This window comes from Mercenaria mercenaria, chromosome 10 (assembly GCF_021730395.1).
Source record: "Mercenaria mercenaria strain notata chromosome 10, MADL_Memer_1, whole genome shotgun sequence".
Classification (NCBI taxonomy): domain Eukaryota; kingdom Metazoa; phylum Mollusca; class Bivalvia; order Venerida; family Veneridae; genus Mercenaria; species Mercenaria mercenaria.
Genome location: NC_069370.1, coordinates 65,901,370 through 65,923,658, shown reverse-complemented (window position 1 = coordinate 65,923,658; position 22,289 = coordinate 65,901,370). Strand labels below are relative to the sequence as shown.

At 32.2% G+C, this 22,289-nt stretch overlaps 1 protein-coding gene across 2 annotated transcripts in view; it reads left to right on the top strand.

Annotated features, from left to right (window-relative positions):
* LOC123560236 (probable G-protein coupled receptor 139) overlaps positions 1-21,770 on the top strand; it is a 44,589-nt gene extending 22,819 nt beyond the window's left edge. Inside the window, exon 2 of one of the 2 annotated variants that reach the window (XM_045352474.2) lies at positions 20,197-21,770. In XM_045352474.2, the coding sequence (XP_045208409.1) occupies positions 20,197-21,318 (1,122 nt within the window). In that variant the 3' untranslated portion in view covers positions 21,319-21,770. The remainder of the gene's footprint in view (positions 1-20,196) is intronic. The other variant, XM_045352473.2, reaches the window with a different exon arrangement.
* Positions 21,771-22,289: the final 519 nt, after the last annotated feature.

Below are 22,289 nucleotides of genomic sequence, written 5' to 3'. Positions count from 1 at the left end.
AGAAGAAGTGATAGGTAGCAGCTTGGCTTGCTAGCCACTACCTTTCTGTTTCTATAAGGGTACTTGTTAACCATTTCATAAAGATAATGCTGAAACTGTTGGTTATCATGTTGTTTTAGGCGGCCATATTGGAAATAAGGCAGTCATATTGGATATTTGTAATATTGGATTAAAATGCTTAAGGGATTATGTCTAATGAACGTTATTTTACTTTTCTGTTATCATATGGATGTTTGACACATTCAATTGCAGTATAAAACATACTATGAATCAATTCCAGAAATTCCCTTAAGTTATGGCGGCCATATTGGATTTGGCAGCCATATTGGATATATATTGTTTCAAATATAATTTTCGGTGACTGGTAATAGACTCTGCTTATATCCTTTAAAATTCTGACATGTTTAGATAAGTATATAATAAGTTATGATGGAATTCCAAATATTCGGACTTTTGTTTAATTTTTTCAACATTTTACCCCAAAAATAGGGTGTTTGCATCATTGGATTTTGGTAGATTTTTGATATGTCATTCCTGATATGTTATAGATCACACATGCCAAATATCATTTCTGTGCAAATTTTTTCCCCTAAATTTTATATTTTTACTGGACTAATGGGGTTACTTGATTGTACGTAGAAAAATCTTCAAAATTTTCTAAAAATAAACCAAAAGGCCAGGAGCTTAGATATTTGACATGTAGCATTGCCTAGTAGACCTCTACAAAATTTGTTCTAATCTTGATCCCCCAGGGTCAAATTGACCCCGCCCCAGGGGTTACTTGATTGTACATAGGGAAATCTTCATAAATTTGTTAAAAATAAACCAGAAGGCCTAGATCTTAGATATTTGATATGTAACATTGCCTAGTAGACTTCTACAAAATTTGTTCAAATCATGACTCACAGGGTAAAATTGTAAAAAAAACCCCGCCCCAGTGGTTACTTGATTGTACATCGGAAAATCTTCCAAAAAATTTCTAAAAATCATCAGTTTGAAATTTGAAACATGTAGCTCATATAACTCAGGTGAGCGATCCAGAGTCATCGTGACCCTCTTGTTTATTTCTACATTCACTTTCAAAAACCTGGAAACAAAGCGTTGATTGGTTAGTGGAAAGGTCGTAAGAAGGTGGCCTCCGACGGGTCACTGTCAGATCCTCATGCGTAGCGTTATTGAGATTATTTTGATCAGATTGCATGGCAATCAAATTTATATCGTTTTAGTAATTATTGAATACTTGATTTATAGAGGTTGTATTGGTTACTTTACACTTTAATAATTTAAAACATAAAGTAATGCAAAATTTATAGTGACAGAAGTCGAAAATACTTAAAATTATACAAAATGTACACTAAAAGTAAACCTAAATGTCTCTTTCAAAAAAAGATGCATTCAGGCAGTCACATATTTACGCTTTTTTTTTTAATTTATTGAAGCAATTAAATATTTTTGTAAAGGTTATTATGTAGTCAGCTCAAAAACAACTATTGATTCTTATTGATGCAATAACCTATATTGCATGAATCATAGCTTACTTTTCGTAGATAAAAAGACATATTCATTCAAAATATGGTTTTGTCTTTCTAATAAATCACTACTCTAAGACATACGTTTATTGGAAATGACTGCTTTAATTGCTCCTTAAAGACACTGCAAAACTGAATAAAATCCCAAAAGTAACGTATCAGTCAAATACATTAATAGCAGACTGTTCGATTCAATCAATTAAACATGCACTGTCCTTAAAATGGAACTAGAAATACAGTTTTCAAGTAGCGGCTAAGTAAGATATGATGAGCATGCATCTAAGTTTTTTACCCCTAGGCATGGAGAAATCATAAATAAATACTACAATCGGATTGGAGGGGACAATTAGTCAGTGATCGGCGATTGGAAACGAAAAATGTACATATAATAAAAATGCTCAGCAGAAAATATGACATTTCTTTTAAGTGAAATTTATCAACAAGCACAATATTTTACCAAAGAATTTCACAAGTTGAAATAAGTTTAAGCTGATGAGAAAAATATTTGCTGTCTGTATATATTCATCAGACAGAAATCTAGAAATATGAAAACATTTAAGACTGTTATATGCATTATTGTGATATCATGTATTGCGGGTACAGAGACAGGTTACTTTTCCTCTTCTATGAAAAAAGACAGATAGAATTAAAATTGAGAAATAGCGTTCACACAACAATTTTCATCTATAAACAGATAAGTTCCCTTGAATAAAGAGGACTTAAAATAACTCTCTACAGCTTTAATTGTTTGTCTGTCATCCCAAATTACTAGAAATGTATTATCTATTGAAAAGATTCAGTTTATGCACTTTACTAAGGAAATTGGTGATTTCAATTACCATTCTCCTAAAGTAGCCTTAAAAATAAAATTTCTACTAAACTTCTATTGAAAGAAAAATATGACCATGATAATGAATAAAAACGACACCACAATGTCTTCATTCACAAAAAATTGTTAAAATTTGACTTTGAAACGTTTTGTCTGAGTACTTTCCCCTTATATTTCTTATACAATTATACAATTTCATTTTCAAATGGCATGACTTTGGCCCCCCGTGCATATTCATGGAATATGTGTATATATCAATAATCAACATTATGTGTTAATATTTTTCTGATGCATTGGGGGGAAAGTACTTTTATTTCCAAAAAATGCACATACAGGGTGTACCATTAGTATTGACACATATACATCTTTTTGTATGAGGAGTTTCTATCAAGGAAAATATTTTACACTGAATGGGGCGATATTAACAATTAAATAACATTCTCATAGTTCCTGGACACTTCAAAGAATTAATATGTTGCCTCTCCGTCCTTCTAATGATCATACTATTGGTCATATTAACCTCATTTTTTGACCAGCCTATCAGATATTTGGTATGTAGGTACAATGGAAGGACTTCTCATCTTTGATAAGGTTAAAAGAACAGGACTGAGGTCAAGGACACTGATACTAAACAGATTTCTGAACATTACTCCACATGTTCTATTTTTAACCATACAATAAAATACACGATTGCTTCACTAAACTGGGATGCATTCTACTATATGTTTGTGTAAGGACACTCTGTGGTCATTTTAATCAAAGACCATTGCAGATACAAATCAATGCAAAAATGTTGATTTCTTTTAGGTTTTGCTTTGTTAGGTACTGTAATATATGTCATATAAAATTCTGTTGACATTGAAGCTTACATGTCTTCAAATGCTGATCAAGAATCACTAATAGTTTTTGGATATGGTCATTGTAAAGAAAACCATACTTAAGGTTTAGGAGTATATCACCAAAACACAGAAATATTTTATAAACGAATAACATCGTTACCTATATTCTACTTAACCATCACATGTTCTGCCGTACTGTCCCGTACTGAAAATATTCTGAAAAAATTGTCCCCCTTTGAAAATGAATGCAATTTGTAAAGAAATAAAAATAAACAATTGCTGAAAACTGTGTTCCACTTAATTATGTGAAATTTCAACACTCGCATGCGATTGCAAATGAATCAAAACTAACATGTGTGACAGTTCTTTGAAAATGGTGACTTTTTGAAGGCGTTTGACTGTCCGAAAGTGGGTCCCATTTAGGCAGTCTTTTTTCGGAATTCAATGTTTATATTAGTATACTGACACTTGTTTTGTTGTTTTTGTAATGATAGCGTGTATATTACTTATATTACTCTACAAAACAAGTGCCAGTATACTGATATAAGCATTGAATTCCGAAAAAAGAACTGTTTAAACAGGCCCCACTTCCAGACAGTCAAGCGCTTTTAAAATCTCACCATTTTCAAGGAACTGTTACACATGTTTGTTTTGATGCATTTGTAATAGTGTGCGAGTGTTGAAATTTCACATAACTAGGCGGAACACAGTTTTCAGCAATTGTTTATTTTTATTTCTTTACAAATGGCATTCATTTTCAAAGGGGGACAACTTTTTCAGAATATTTTCAGTACGGGACAGTACGGCAGAACATGTAATGGTCATTTAAAATATTGGTAACGATGTTATTTCGTTTATAAAATATTTCTGTGTTTTGGTGATATACTCCTAAACCTTAAGTTTAAGTACATTGATTGAATGTTTCACACATTATAAACAGAAGCCTAATATATAGGTTCATGTATGATAAAAATATTACAGTGTCACTTCATAGAAGCTACCTGAGAATACATCTCTCCATAATTTACAATACAATAACCCAGGTAAGTACAGTGTACTCAGATTGATATATAAATCAGTCTAAATATTGACCACTACATGTAGAAACATACCGTCTGTTTATACATGTCCTGATTTATACACAATAGAGTGGTGAAGGTTGATATGAAAACGCATGGATGATTTCAATGATACAGGATGGACTATAAGTTTTATTACGATTTGATGTTTTTCTGTGCAGTTTTTAGTGAAAATTATCTTAAACTCTTAAATAAAACATATTTTTTGCTAAACTGAATATTAAATGTGCATCAGAATTGTAATTACTTAATCCTAGATCATACCTAAATGAAAAAAGTACTCAAAAATATTTTTTAAAAAATCAACACTTGCTAATTTAATCTTGTTATTTTTCTTTTAATAATCGAAGAGTTATTCAATGAATGTGTACTGGAGACATATCAGACTATAAGATTTAATTCACTTTTATGCCCTTGTGCGCCTACTCTGTGAAAATGAGGACCAAATACCATCAAAACGTACGATGTCCTTAGCTGTTATATTTTAACATATTTATGGTTATCTATGTCTGAGACTGGAGATTACGTTTATTACTAAATTATTTTTAGGAATATTCAAATCACGTTTCTGATTCAATAGATTTTTCATCAAAGAAAAGGTACACAGTTGCATGACCAAAATACATAAATTTTGAGATAACAACTTGCAAATGCATGCAAAATGCATGCTTTTATCAGCATCAGATCTGTACAGTTCCAAAACTAAAACGGAGAACATCTCTTTTACGCTTTTCGAGAAGAGTTTTTTTTCTTCAATTATTCAAGATTTGACAGTGTGATTAAAGAGACATGAAGAAGACTAGAGGGGATAGGCAAACATTAAAAAAAGTCTGAACGCTGTTTGGATAATTATTTTAAAAGAGTAGATAGTGCAACCACCTAATATTAACACATTGCAATTAATTTTATGTGAAATGAATTTAAGACTAATGCACCTCAAACAAGATATATCTCTCAAAATGATTCTGAACAGTTTTTGACCGGCAAGCCATTCATTAACTGTAAAGTATTTTATTGCATGATATCAGACATAAGTTTCAATTCACTCAGCCTAGAGAGATATATCCGTTTTTAAGGAATCCTGTCAGTATGCCTTTAAGAATGTCAGCATATTATTTTGTGACTCGTATCACTTAAAAGTAAACATTTTGTATATGAATAAAATGAAATATGATTAAACTAAGCTTAACAGGGGATATTTAGATGTCGCATGCCATGCAGCTGTTGCAGATTTCTAGCTGCTCTGAACATCTAAAATAAATTCTTATTTTCCTTTTTGTTGAGAATCTGTTATTCTCTTTAAACATTAAGTAATGTTAATATTTCTTCTACTTGCTCTTAAAACTCAAATAACTTATTTCAATCCTCTATCCCTGAATTATATATAGAAAAAGTCAATTTGTATACAGGTGTGTTTCAATAATTGTGTACAAAAGCATGTTTATGAAAACTATCAACTTTCCTCGTGCTGTATTCAGATATTTAAATCTAAAGGCATCTGTCTCTGCTTTTAAATAGAAGGAAATTAACAGTGAATAATAGTTTACTATAGCATATACATGTACACATAATGTATTTAGCTTGCATGATTTTTCTCTCATTTGAATCATTCCCCCCACTCATTAATTTCAACACTAGATTTAATGTAATATGAATACATATATCAAAATATTTTTGTATTACCCCATATCACTTTTTAAGCTTCTTTTCTTATGGTATAATTCCATGATATGGAATTTCGTAGTATTTGCAAAGTAGAAGATTGTTGTTGGGCACCTGTAAATTATTTATTAAAGTAGCACCTGAGTAGAACCACAAACCTTCCGTACGCCAGCTGGATAGCTTCCTCACATGAAGAATTCAACGCCTCCCAGTGAGACTCGAACCCACATCGGTGAGGGGCAATTAACTCGAAGTCAGTAGTTCACTACACGGCAACGGAGGCCCAAACTCTCTTAGCATAATGCCACAATACTCACCAAAATGAGGACTGTCCATTTTTAAAGCATATGTGCTGGATGATTTAGCGGCAATATTTTTTCCAAAATAGTTATAAACATTACGGGTTTTTCTGGTAATGCTTTTGCACAGTACACTTCATCACAGACTCATTTAGGGGGTAAGTTTTGAGTACTGACAACAGTAGGTTTCTATCTTGCTATTGTATTTTCCGATATCGCCGTTTACATCTAAACTGACTGAACTTTACTGACAAATATCGAGCACTTAATCAGAATGTATATGTCTGATATTTACATAAATTGTTTTAACAAAAAAAATCTGTTTTATTCACAAGATATAGATGTGTCTGGTTTAAGAATAAATATTACGAAATAACACCATATTGAAAGTATAAAAAATGTAACATGAGAAAAAAATAATATATTTTTTTAATAAAGTATAGTCTCATTAATATGGCAATATGTTTCTCTCTTAATACTTTTATATGAATGCCATATATTTTTAAATTAATATTCTGTATTCCAAAATTCACCCCTTTACATCTCATATTACATATTAGAGACGATAAAAACGTTCTTCTATATACACATACAATCAGTCTTTTACTTTATACTTTATTAACTGATGAATATCCTCAAACAATGGACATCACTAAAGGTCAATTTGTACAAAGAAATTCAATTAAAAGATTAGCAAGAAGATTTACTTACAAGGAATGTCTGTCAAAGAGGGTTAACCGAGACTTTTAGTAACAAGAAAAACCAGTTGGACGTCAATTAGAGTGGTTTTGATAACAAGGAAATCCACTTTAAATATTGCACTGACTGTCTATGAAGAAGACATACAGCGATATTCTATTTCCATAAGATTCCACTGGCTAATTCACTATTTTACAGTGACATTTTACTGGGTGATCATGCCTTTAATATACACATATAAAATGGCAATGGTTATAAGCATAGCTAACCTATATCTGCATAGTATATAGCTCAGGTAAAAAAATAAAGGCTTAAGAGTGCTAATAAAAACGTAAGGAGCGTCATGATTGTTTGATTACTTTATTATTATATGCCCCATGTGGTTCTGGGACGATCTGTGTATGAAAACAATTGGAACCACTGCCTTACCCTTGCATGATCGTAAGAGGCGACTAATAGTGTCTTAACACTTGGTTTTGCTGTAACTGTGAATCCAGCAGGTATGCAAATTTTGATTCCATACCTCATGTTCTTATTTTGATGTAAATGAGATGTGAAACCATAATTTGTAGTCCTGTTTGGTGCCATATAACCTATACTGTGTTGGTGCGCCGTAAAACCCAAATGTAAATAAATATAAATTATTATTATAAACCTACAATAACGATTACTCCATAATCATATATGTTATCGATGTTAACAATTCTTTTAACGCGACGACACAATGAAATAACGTCACACATACCCGGCTGCTCAGTAACCGTATTTTACTCTTCCACATACCATGTACACTTCATATTATAAGCATGGATAACATGACTAAAACCTATGCAGTTCTATTTGTTACTAATTTTACTATTTATATTTAGGTTTAGATAAGAAATGATGCATTTTAACTACGTTGACCTTTGAAATAATCTTAATACATAGAAGCTGTAGGTGCACGGTACCTGTGATCATACAGATATTAATTCTTAACATGTTTTATACAATACAACAAAAAAACTACAATATAAATAATAATATAATTAATACAGAGTCTGTAGCTCAACTGAAATGCTATAAGTTACACGAAAGGTTATGTGCACTTTAAGATCAAGAGAATCTTAGGATGATTGTGTTTTTTTTTCTGTTTCTATGATTGTAATAATATATTTGTATAAAAATGAAAAATACAAACATATAGCTACAGACTGACAGTGTCATCTATTAAACCAAGACCGTGTGAATAATGTCCAAACATTTTCTTGAATTAACGTAGCATAATGCACAGTGCATGATGATATCTGGTCATGTCTATCTAACACTTTGTTTCTACAATGTGTAAGATAGCTATTTATGTTTGCAACCTTTTCTGGGAGGAAACTGACGGAGCAAACTCGCAGATGAAGTTGTGAAAACACATTACTTCAGGAATGGTTTAAAGTTTACACCCGTCATCTTGTAGTATATTTCTATTATCCCTAAATCAGGGGGATTTTAATGAATTTTTTTTTTTGGTAAAGAGGTGCTGGTCACTAGGCTTTGACTGTGTCTTTAGTGATACACAACTGCTAAATTATACATACCAAGATTGCTTCAAATGAAACAATTTTTTATGTCTTAATGAGTTATATGTACTTAATCCCTGATTTAAACATTTTATATGTTAGTTATTACAATCTCATTTCCTAGATAATATCAATGCAATTACATGTATAATTTAATTCAGCATGCGTAGTTTATATTTAAAGTAAGGGTGTTTTGTCAATTCTGTACAAAGTCTTTGTACAACTTTCCTGCAAATTAAACTGTAGATTTTTGGAGTTGTAAAATATAAAACTACCTTTCTTTTATAACGAAAATCTAAAATATACTAATTCACTAAACTTTTCTATTGCAAACAAATCTAATAAAATTGACAATTCAAATTGAAGAAATTTTACTATATCTCGTCAAAAATGACAATTAAAGTCGCAGACATCATACCTTGTAGGATTATTACCAGGCAAGACAAGACAAAAAAAAAAAAACAAAAAAAAAAAACAACGTTGATTATGGTAATTTGTACACATTTTGATACATCATTATATACAAACAAAATTAAATGTAATTTGTATAAGTCAGCGAACTAAATACATGTATTTAGAAAATATATACGGACAAATATTTGGTATTATTTTGTAAATATTATTGAATCGTCTAGTTAAGACTAGTCAAATTGAATGAAATATGTGTGTTATAGACTAAATGAAGAACAATATTGACTTTAAGTGGACAATGAAGCAGTTTTAAGAAGAAATACATGGAGAGTATGGATTCAATATTAACTACAGAAAATGGATTAAGCGATAAATTAAAAAGAACAAGAGCTAATTTCATGAACGTTGAAAATTAGGGACAAGTCATTGTGGAAGATGTGCACATTTTTCGACATTTGAGTATTCCGTTCTTCCATCCGCTGTTCTCTCGGTCACTAATGGCGAATTCTGTCATAACTTTTAAAAGTACAAGTAATTTCAACGAAACTTGGGACATAAATAAGAAGCAGTATGTAAGGGATTTGAATGTCTGGACAATAGTTTTGTTTGTAACCTACATTTTAGGGAAATATTTAAGGAATAAATAATTAGGTGATGAAATATGCAGACAAGATCAAATAGAAACAGTTCCACTCATTAGAAAACTCTGTCATTAGAATATACACAAAACTGAAGCTGATTGATGCGTATAAGTAGTAGAAAGGTCATTCAAAGGCAAAATGGACAATGTAATGTTTTAATGCCCAGTAATCATGAAAATGTTTGACATAAACTACCGTCTAATATGTTATTCTTCTCTTATTCAGGAAAGGCTTAAGTACTTTATTGTCGTGCCTTCGTGTCTGAAGGCAGATTGCCAAATACGAAATATAAATAGTGTCATCATGTGGCAGTTAATTGTTACGTAAATATGTTGTTGTGTTTTGTTAGTGCCATTAAATTACTGTATGTCTTGCAAAACTACTGGAAATACCATTTAGATCTCTATAAAGACAAGAAATATTGTGCTGACCAATTTATTCTCTGCATATGTAAAACATAAAGTAATTAGCACAGCTTGTTACATGATTTGATTTCGTAGACATTGGACGATTATATTTCACGGGGAATGCAATCATGAACTGTGGTTTCTGCACTTACATAATTTGATATCTTGCAAAACATTTATTATACATTTTTCCCGCGAGATCTTAGTTTAATAAAGCCAACAACCCGGATATTCTTTTTCTGACTTGCATCTCTATATATTTATAATAATATTATCTATACGTTACATTATATTAATGAGATGGATGATTAATGTATTGTATACGTCCTTAATTTGGATGTGATATATCTCATGTAACATCTTATGGAAATCTGTTAGATTTCTCATACATCTTAATAATTTCTAGAGCGTGTGGTATTGTTGAAGACAATGAATGTTATAAATATATTACCCATAAACTCATTTCGCAGGGCTATAATCTACATCATAAAATCGTAGTTCAGATTAGGTTTCAGTTACAGACCCTTCTACAGCAATGTTTTTTGAAATTTGATTGTTAACAAAAACATCGTAGGATCATGTTTATGACACTTTTGAATTTGTATTTGGTACCGCTATGAAACGTTCCATTAACAGTTATGACCTGGTCATTATGAGACACCTTGCACGTTTGATGTTACAGTTCGTAATATCAATGGAATTTGTATGTATTAATAATTGCAATTCGTTATCGGCCCTTGTAGCTGTTTACTTTTTGTCGAGCCCGCTTGCGGAAGCGAAGACATAGTCGTCTAAATGGCTGTTCGGTGTATGTGCGTGCGTGCGTGCGTGCGTCCGGACCATAACTTGGACATGCATGGAGCATTCTTGTTTGTATTTGGCATGAATGTTAACCTCAGTAGTAGGCGGAGTGTCATGCACAAACCCCAGGCTCCTCCCTCAAAGGTCAAGGTCACAGTTGTAGGTCAAAGATCATGTCAGATCTTGTCCGGCCCATAACTTTGACATGCATCGAGGAATCTTGTTTATATTTCGCATGAATGTTTAACGAAATAAGACGGAGTGTCATGTGCAAATCCCAGGTTCCTATCTTAAAGGTCACAGATAGGGGTCAAATGTCATTTTAGAGATTTTACAGGCCCTAACTTTGATAAGTATAGAGCAATCTTTTTTTCTTTGGCGTAAATGTTCACCTCTATGAGACGGAGTGTCGTGCGCAAACCTTGGGTCCCTCGCAAAGGTCAAGATCACATTTAGGGATCAAAGGTAATTTTAGTGTTTGTCCGGGCTGTAACTTCGCCATGCATAAAGCAGTCGTTATTTAATGGCATAAATATTTGCCTCAATAAGACAGAGTGCTGTGTGCAACTCTCAGACCCCGGCGGGCTCGACATGTTGCCCGTGTGCATCTAGGTCGTACATGTTTGCTTAGATTTGCTTTATAAATACATTTGCAATGGCATTTTTGTGTTTTGCTTACAATACTTTTTGATATCGGGTGTTGTCGTAGATAAATGTTATCTACACATTTCTATGACTTTTGAACATGGCGGTGGTGAAGAGTGAGGTTTTGTGTGCAGTTGAAATCGATTTCAACTCCCCTGTGTTGCTTTTGTCACCGTTCAAAAGCAGTGTTCCTCGGAGTTTTCTATTTGTTTTTTTGTCTATGGATTTTGTCTGAATATTGGTCTTTTACACATCCATACATTTTAGTTGCGTGTGAAGTGGGGCTACCACGTGTTTAAACATCTACAGAATGTTTGTTCGTGTTGTACATATCGGAAACGCATATGATAAGTGTCAAAATGTATTGGGTTTCCTGGTTTTGTTTTGTTATTGTACCCTTCACTTATAATTTCATAACGGCCGACAGGACGTTCTTCTTATATGTAATTAATGCATTTTATTCAAAGATAAATCAGCTAAATATTTACTTATCTTTCGTGTGATCAATTTTAAATCTTCTCCTAAATGTTTTCCACCTGTTACAGATAGGTAAATCCCTACATAATGCCGTGACAGACTAATTATTGCAGATTTCCTGGTAATGTCAACCCGTGAAATTACATTCTAACTAAGAAATAAAATTTCCATTAATTTGATCTGATTTTGATTCATTTACTATTCAAATCCACCGAAGTAGGCGTTTTGTTTGAAACCATGAAATTAAATGTCAACGACGATAAATGATTTGACAGTATTTACTTAAAAGGTTTAACGTGTTGCAACATCTTTCAAATGATTCTTTGTCTTAGAGGAATTCCCACATTTCTGATTCGTGACCCAAGATTTTACATTAGCTATCACATGTTTAGACATGCGGCACCTTCATATGATATTCCTAACAATCTCTTTGTTTTAGAGCGGATTTGAAACCAGGTATTAATGATTGTCCGCTTGCATGCTAGATGAAATAAAAATATCTGTTTTGCACGTAGACAATTTCATTTCCGTGCATCATAATTAAACTGTATTTTTTCTCATATCTGCAGAATAAATAAATCAACAAAAAATCGTAGAAGAAACTATAAAGTATCAAACTTGTACTGAAATTTATGTCATTTTCTCTCTTTTATTCCTTGTAAATTCATTCTGTCATGCTATTCTTTTTTCTGTATATTAAGAATTGTGAGATAAATTGAATAAGTATGATCACACTGTTTAATGTATATATTTTATTTATTTATTTACTTATTTATTTATTTATTTGGGTTTTACGGCGTACCAACACAGTATAGGTTATATGGCGCCAAACAGGACTACAAATTTTGGTTTCATATCTCATTTACATCGAAATAAAACATGAGGTGTGGAATCAAAATTTGCATACCTGCTGGAATCACAGAGTTACAGCAAAACCAAGTGTTAAGACCCTATTAGTCGCCTCTTACGATCAAGCAAGGGTAAGGCAGTGGTTCCAATTCTTTTCATACACAGATCGTCCCAGAACCACATGGGGCATATATTTTATTAGATAACTGTACATATAGGTGTTATGTATTAAAGGAACGCAATCATCATTGTTAATTGTGTATACATAAGACATTTAGACAATATACATTTTTTTGGTATGTTTTGATTTGAATACAACATGAGGCTCTGTTGAAACATGTTGTTATAAGAGCGTTGAATAGCGAATTATTCTTTTGATAGAAAACATAATGTAGGCCAAAGTAAAAACTAAATGAATATAGTTCAAAATGAATGCCAACTTTATGTTATGATGTTTTAAACTTGAAAACTAGTTGAAGTCAGATCCACTTTTTCAACAGTTAGTTAAGTTCTTAGTTTTACAAACAACACATTTTAATAAAACAAAATCACCAGATTATTTAATGGAAATAATTCATGAAAAACAACAGAAATAAAATAAATAATCATGTACTGTTAACAATACAAGTTAATGAATGACATATTCTGAATTGTCGTTCAAAAAATACTTTATACAAATATAAATTATCAGAAGAATGTGATTTTAATGGAGACGTAAACACAGTTACGTTTGATGAACATGTCTAGTACTCTGTGGTAATGAGCTATTGTTTGTTTTAATTTATGTACAATATGCGGGTGACACAAGAATACGAAAATTGTTCAGTCACTTGTTTGCGGAGGATCTGTTACTTTACTCACATTGTAAGGTTTAACATTGTTGTCATGTATTGCTTAGTTTAGTTTCAGAACTATGATAAGAGGCAAATAACAATGCATTACCTTGCGGTATAAATGAGTTTGTGTTAGCATGCTAGAAACAATATCGGTATGTTTTGTCTTAGGTTTCATTACATTGGTAATTTCCGTGCAATCACTGAACTAAAAGCTTTACGTAATGAAACAGTAAAAGCTCTGTAACATTTTTTTCTCGTTTTTGCATAATGGACAAATACTGTAAAGCCGATACTGTCAAATGCTTGGTATTATATTTGTACTGCTTTTTTAAAAATTTACATTCATTATGAACTGCTAGACGAAGTGACTTTGACTGTATATAAAGACTTTTAAAATATTCCTACGAAATATGAATCGTATTATTGAATACAGACAAGTTTATAAAACCCATTTATAGATAAATACAAACACCGTCTCTCAGTTCATGGGTCTTTACGAATTTGAGCGTTCCAGAAAATGTGTAAATTTGTATTTATATTTGTAACACAGTTAAATATGGTACGTAATATTTTATATGTACAGTCAAACCTGTATATAAAGACCACCCTTGGGAGTGCTAAAATGTGGTCTTTATTGGGAGATGGTCTTTATTCACAGGTTACAATGCATTGTAAATGTTAAAATGGGAAACAAAACATGTGGTTTTTATAGCCAGGTGGTTTTTGTTCAGAGGTGGTCTTTAACACAGGTTTGACTGTAATAGAAAATGCTTCATAGCTATTTGTTCATTTGATAAATTAAATTTATTTAGTCCAAAATTAGCATGGGTGTGTTTAGCATGATTTTGGTGTCTGACTGTAAAGTAGTTGTACATTGTGTTTTACTGGAAACTCACTGGAGTCACAACAATTTTCAGCTTGTATTAAACTTTTCTGTATAACACCTAAATACATTTTATGTAACAAGAGGTCCAAGGAAGCTCCAGTTTTCTTGTACTGTTTGCTTGAACTGTATTGGTAGAGGGTCAGGCTAGGGAAATATCTGTTAAAATATTTTGATATAGGGCCAGACTCAATTTCCAGTTAATATGAGTGGGTACTGTAAATGACGTGTGTTTTTTTAAAGTTGTTTTTTTTTATACTTTTTTGTGGGTGTGGAGAGGGCTGGGGGATGGGGAGAGGGTAAACCAAATCCAATAGTAAACCAAAAGTTACAGGGACGGAGTTAGCGTCTGAATGGTGTTTAGTGGGCGATGGCATGATACTAAGTACACAATAAACAAAAATTGACAATAATCTGATCGAGCATGGTGATGTTGGATGAGTGGGGCGTTATGGGGCGGGGCTTGAATGAATTTGGAAGGGATCACTCAATGAACAGTTATGTGAAATTAATTTAAACTTGTGCCATTATTTTAGTAGAGAAGATTATTGTTATTGTTTCTCATAAAGTTATATAGATAGAAGTGGCCTCACCCAAAGCAATCATGTATTTTAACAAATCAATATTGCTTCAAAAACTTCGGTATAGGACAATTGCTGACAAATTATCTTTAAAATTAGACGAGCAGTTTCAGAGCGGAGCAGTTTCAAAGTTTTCTATATAGCAAAACACTAGTCTCGTCCATTGACGGAAATACCTTTTAACGAAACATGGTTCACTTGTTTATTCACATATTAAGGCAAACGAGATCTTTAAACATCGTACTGTCAAAACTATAAATTATGGCATTAAGTAATAGTAATTATGACTGCCTGGCATGCTAGATAAATACTGATGCCTGTTGTCTTAAATTTCATTACGGTGACATTTCTGTTATATAACTAAGCTGTAAAAGCTTTATAACATTCTCTTTCTGTGATACCTGCTTGATAAACACATTAGCCAAATAACCCACTTAGCGGATGCTGTCAAGTATTAAGTACAGATTGTACTGAAATTCATTTTAGTTTATCTTTTCTTCATTTGTAACTTGCAATTTCACTTGGAATTTCTATTAGCTTGATTGCATAAAAGCTTTATCAGTATTTTGATAGAATAAAAAGATAAAAGATGAAAATAACGCTTGTTATACAGTAACAGAGAAATAGAAGGTCAGTGCGTTAGTCTTCAATTTGAGCTTTCCAGAATCCATGTAAATGTGTAAAGGCAATTTAGACATTATACCTTATGTTTGTGTTTTGGTGAGTTGTGATTAATGACATTATTAAACGATTATCAATGAGTACCGCACCACCTTTAAACCTCACATACCACTGATGAAAGGGCATGCTGTATTTCTCATTGATGTAAGATTCATTCAAAAACAAAATGCTATCGCTTATTCACATTCAACACTGTTTTTTGGACGATGGTCAGCACTTTAGTTTGCGTTACGCTTACGTTTCATGTAAACATTCAATTTTTTAAAAAAAATGTTGCTTGGAAAATGAATAAGTGACAACTAGTTTTTAGAGAATGATATAAAAAGAAGATGAAATTGGTAAGAAGAACTTTGCCATTGGAACTGGCATTCACTTAGTATTTGTCCAAAGAAAAAAAGATCCTGACATATGATCTAAGCATTGCCATGTATACATTATACAGGGTTTTGCTGATATGTGAAGAAATAAGAATACTATTCCCATTATTTATCAAACACATACACCTCGTACATTATGTTGTACTATATTTATCTTGCATTCGTGTCAAAAACATTATCAAACGTGCTTTGCATTCATATATGTATATACACATATAATGGCAGTCCTTCAAGAACCAATTCAACCTCAATCAGTGCAAATACATAGCGATCTGACCAGAGACATAGTACGAGACAAAGCCCCTTAACATATTAGAGAGAAATCAATTTTTGATAAAGGCATGATCGGTTCTCCTTGCCTAAATCTTTATGTAGATCTTTAAGATACCCTCAAGTGTAAAACATTCAAAAGCATCCCAGAAATGGCATCTACACCGATATTTGAAACGGTGACCCCTGATTGACAGTCAGTTATGTTACCACTGGACCATTCAAAGTAAGACGAAGATAACTGTAATATCGTCGGCCTTTATAGAGGCATAAAAGACAATCATGTTATCAGAGCATGTCTGAATCTCATTACATCTACTAATCCTTTGCAATAAATCATTTTATCATTTTAAGGCGATTACAAAGATACAACAAAGTTTTATGAGGATCACAAATAAAAATTGAGCTTACGTTTTTCCTTATGAAGAATGTCACGGGATATCTGTATAGTGCTGATGCATGGATTTTCGTTGATTATACTTTGTATTGTTAGACATAATTAGTAAATTTAGTTATATCGACATTCAAGAATGAGTAAGGATATTTAAATATAAGAACGTTGTGTGAAATAAATTCTATAAGAAGACTCACTGGACGCACAGAACGCAACCAATAAAAATTACAGCAGACCTAACTTGACAGAGCTGTTTATGAAGGTAATAAAATGAGCAATGTCCCTCCAGCTCCCTTGTGCTTAACATTTTTAGAAAAAAGACTTTCAATGTATGTAAGAAACGGACTTCCCTTAAACAGTGTACATGAATTTTATATTTCCAAATATTCTTCGAATGTAGAGATGTAATCTACGGGTCATAAATAAAATTGTGACAACGACAGATTGATTGTTGTTTTGACGGATTGCTAAAGAATCTTTTCTAACTTACTAACAATCACATTTATTCATATTAGAGAACGTTTGCATTGCTTTAAAGTAGATTATGTAACTGCAGTCCGCCAAGGTAAATGTACTTCCGAACTATTCAGTCAATATGAAAATAAGATACCTTTGTAAACATAGGATGCGTGTCATAGAAAGCAAAATAAATTCTATGGGCTCAGTGTTTGGTATAATTTTGGTGTTACCATAGGAAAAATACACGTTTTCGTATCGTTTTCAGTTTTCTCATACAATGATTTTTCTTGGAAAAGGAATTCTATGAATTGTTAAGGAACACGATGCCGTAAAATTAATAAAATCTGATGGAATATTCTTTCCTTTCCGCGACCATACCATACTTGTAAGTTTTCAGAAGTTATACGGGTTCTTTCTCAGAATTTATTGAAAATGCAAGATATTGTTAAGTTTTCTCTTGTAGATCTCTACGTAGACTATGTTGTGAATCACACCAAAATTTGTGCATACTTTCCCATGATACTAACAGTCCAAAGAGTCACCTTTCAATGGCTTCACTTCCAGAGTAGAACCGAACATTTTGTTTTATTAAATGTTATATTTTAGTCTGAACAATGATGTGCTAAAGCTGAATCAAAGTAAAACTTGAGTACTCCGGTGTCACGTTTACAACAGTTTTTTATGTATCACTTGTGAATATTCCACTCGCATACCCGATATGTTTGGATAAAATTCGTGTTTTGATAAACGATTTGTAGATGTTGAATGTGATTTATATATCACCTACATGTTTTAAAGGCACTGGCCTCCAGATCGTCCGAAAAATAAAAAACATACAAAAAAAAAACAGGTTTCAGGAAATAAATGCTATATTTCTTACGAAAGATTTGAAATTTAATTACTGACAGACAACATAATATGGAAGTACATGAGAATTAGATGACTTTACAAATTTTACTCTGAAAATCGAAGAGCATTTGTAACGCTTTATTCTAGGTAAACTGTATTAATATCTATATTAAACATGCTTGACACATAGTCCTTCGTGACGGTATTGGTAAAGACAGCCGAACGAGATTTTCTAAAGATTTTTTATTAAAAATAGTGCAGAGGTTGTCATATTTGTAAAAATATGTGTCTGCATATATAAAACCATTTTAAACATTATCTAAACTAATAAGAATGTCATGAAGGGTGATATACGTTGCGTGGTGGTGTTGTTTGACTGCAAATGTTCTTAATTAAGACATAACACATTGATAATATATAGTGGCATGTTTCTGCATCCACTTAAGCAGATAGTTTTCGCGGGACTTTGTAAAGTTTTCGTGAAAATTTAAAAACCTTTCGCGAAAAGAAACTCTAGTTCTAAGTGAAACTGCATAATAAATAAATGATCAAGATATTTTTTTTTGCGAAACCATGCTTGTTTTCATGAAAAAATGAATTATCTTGAAAAAAAATGTTGTTGTTTTTTTTTGCATACAATAATCTTAAAAATATCATGAAAATCTTATAAACTTTCAAGAAAAAACAATATCGCTAAAATATTAAACTTTACGCAAAAATTATTTGCTTAAGTGTGTACAGAAATATGGCAACAACACATTTGTTTTCACTAAAATAAAAGGTTTTCGCGAAACTTAATAATAATTAACTGTCTTTGAAAACCAAGGACTGACAGTTTCTAACACGTCACTTCTATTACTAGCGTTCACGCGGTCGTTCTCTTGTCATTTACACTTTTGTCATTGAAATTCGACACTTACTGATAAATAAAATAACTAATAAAGAAATAATTAGTGCGAAATAAATAGTGTTTGTTTATGGATACATCTTTTTAAAAAGCTAAGTTTTCATTAATTTTAAAAGCAACTAGTAAGCTATGAATATTGAATACATGTACATGTATGTGATAAGCATGAATGGAAGTCATAAAAGTAAGGACACAATTCCAAAACGAATAGCCACGTTTACATATGAAAGGTATACACGAAAATACATTGATGCTGTAAAAAAAGATAAGCTACAAGGACAAAACAAAATTTATGCAGTTTGAAGTGATGTAGTATTTGCTTTATCCGTTACTTGTGTCATATTGTCCCAGGTAAACTGTAAGACTATACAGCACATACAATCACAAAGGTATCTGTAGAAATGATATCAGTTCCATCCAATGTCAATATATAACCGTTGGTCGTGATATTGTTATGTAGAACAGTACTCATTTTTGAACAGAATACCTTCGACAAATCGAATTGTGTATTACACAGAAAAAAACCTTGGTGAAATTAGATGTTTTAACAGGTGACACTGAAATGTTTACTACCACATACACTTAATTATACATGTGTGGCCTTGTTAGAAAATAATTTTATTCTGTTTTATAGATAATTAGGAAAATTGTGAGACATGTCAAATGATTCTTCATTCATTCATTCATTCATTCATGTGAGATATTCCGTTGTCATTCAGTTTCAACTTGGATTTTGGTATTGAAATGTTTTGGGATTGTATCAAATGTCAGTTGAATACACTTTGGAAATGCAACATCTTTACTAATTTCTGCTAAAACAACAGATGTACATGTGCTTTTAAAATATTTTAGAATACTTTGAACAGTCCTTTTTGAATAAGGAATTGGGAGGGGCTTTTTACGAATCATCTAAGCCGTTTAGTAGGCTTAAGGTCGATAGCCCAAATGAGGCTCTAAAACGATTCACTTTTATCAATTTTGGAAGCTTTAAAGACACAATGTAGATATGACAGTATTCTCAAAAATGCAAAACGAAATTTTAAATCAGACAGATTTTAGTCACTGGTAATTTTTGGCAACTTACCGAATGTTTAGAGGCAAATAAATTCTGAAATATATATGAATTTTAAAATGACTGGTAACCATTTTCCCGTAAATATGCGTTAACTGAGTTTTACCTTTTTATAAACAAAGAAACATTGTTTTGACTGATATCAGGCATGTTTTAGTTTACTATTTCAGGTGTCCCAAATGACGATTGACAGTTTATTTGCCATGGAAACTGAGCGAGAGGCTAATCTCACTCAACTTCAGAGTACGACATTGACACCTCCCGATACGATGGATGCATACGAAACATTCTACTACAGAGCACAGTATATCACAGGACTGGTATTTTATCCAATACTCTGTATCCTAGGGATGACGGGTAACATAATGAGTATAATAGTGATGTCTCAAAAGCAAATGAGGTCTTCTACAAACACATATCTATTCGCATTAGCAGTATCGGATCTAATTAAACTTTTTGTGGACTTTTTATACTTTATGGTGATACTTCTAAATCAGATTGACACGTCAACCGGAAATAAAGCCTACGTTTTCTTATATCCTTACGCGCACTATGTTTTTAACGCATCTTTATGCGTGTCAGCATGGCTCATTGTGTCTGTAGCTGTAGAGAGATATGTGTACGTTTGCCATCCAACAAAAGTAAAATTTTACTGTAATATTTACAAAGCAAGAACTATCTCATTTTCTGTTTTTATCATAATGTCAGTTCTTGCAATTCCATATGCCATGAGATATAGAACAATACAAAAAGTAAACAACGAAACCGGTGTGACAGAATATGACGTCATCGTATCACAACTGTGGCAAAATCAACTATTTACGGACATTTATACATGGTTTCAAAATCTTATGCGTTCTATCATACCGTTAGTAATTTTGATCATTTTGAACACTTGCATTATGTATGGACTTCGTAGATGTCGGGTTTTACGCTCAAAGACTCCAAAAAAGCATCGAATAACAACCATGCTGATCACGGTAATTCTTGTATTCCTTATTTGCATAACACCAGATACAATCATGTCCACATTCTTCGGACTAGGATATTCTGAGGAGAATTATTTGGCTCGAGGAATAAGAGAAATAACAGACCTTTTACTGCTTATTAATTCGGCGGCCAATTTTGTTATATACTGTATATTCAATACAATATTCTGGTGCCAGTTCCGTCGATTATTTTGCTACACATGTATTCGCCGAAATCCTGGAATTACTGACGAAAGAAATCTTTCCTTACTAGACGTTGCATCTCATGTTCGATCAGTGAATAGACGACGAAGTGATTTATGAGAAATGATGCATTTCTGGCAAAACAAAATTAATTCAGTGATGGTATTTCAGAAGTATTGTGGCTCAATATATTTAGATGATTGTTTGGAATGAAACAAAGACATTTTGTTTCGGTTTCGTCTTTCAATAGGATACAAACTGCTTTATATATTGTTTCAAAAGGTACACTGAATTAATAATAAGTCAATGTATAAAGAAAATAATGAATATCTTCTTTGAACTACCAGCTTAAATGGCAGACTATTCTTTTATGTTGAATTGTTATGTTGTTGTTTATTTGTTTGGTTTACATCATACTGACATAATTATTGGTCATATGGCGACTTTCAACTTTTTTGGCGGTGGGTTAGACCCCGGGCAGGTGCCTCTCCGTGCATTATTCCATCACGGGCGGGCCCCTGGGTAGAACCCCTGAAAGCCAGCTTGATTGCTTCCTAACCATATTGTTATGTGATTGAATAGTTTAAGGAAACGAGAACGTAATATTTGCTTATAAAATTGTTACTGTAAGTTATACATATGTAAAATAAATTTACGACAGTGTCTTCAGCTTGTTCTTACTTACGTTGATTAGATCCGCATTGACAGCGAATTAAAGATGCAACACACGCATAATCAATAAGAAATGATGTTGAAATTTGTTTTTACTAAAATGGAAAAAACATATATTATTGCCGACCGTGCCTTACGTATTGCCAACGACTGTACCTAGAGTTTAAAACCTTATCAATACTGAAATCTGAAATAATTGTACCTTGGAAACGAACATTAGATGGAATTATTTCCATCCTCTTAACGCTATGTAGAAGTCATGAACCTTGTATATGCGTTTTCTGATAAAGGCACGCCTTCAAAATCAGTGCAAAATGTTTACATTTTACACGTACTATATAATGCATATAAATGCATACATTTCATATTATATTAAGCAATATACAGTAGACTATAAATTGTAAAGTGTGATATTCTGC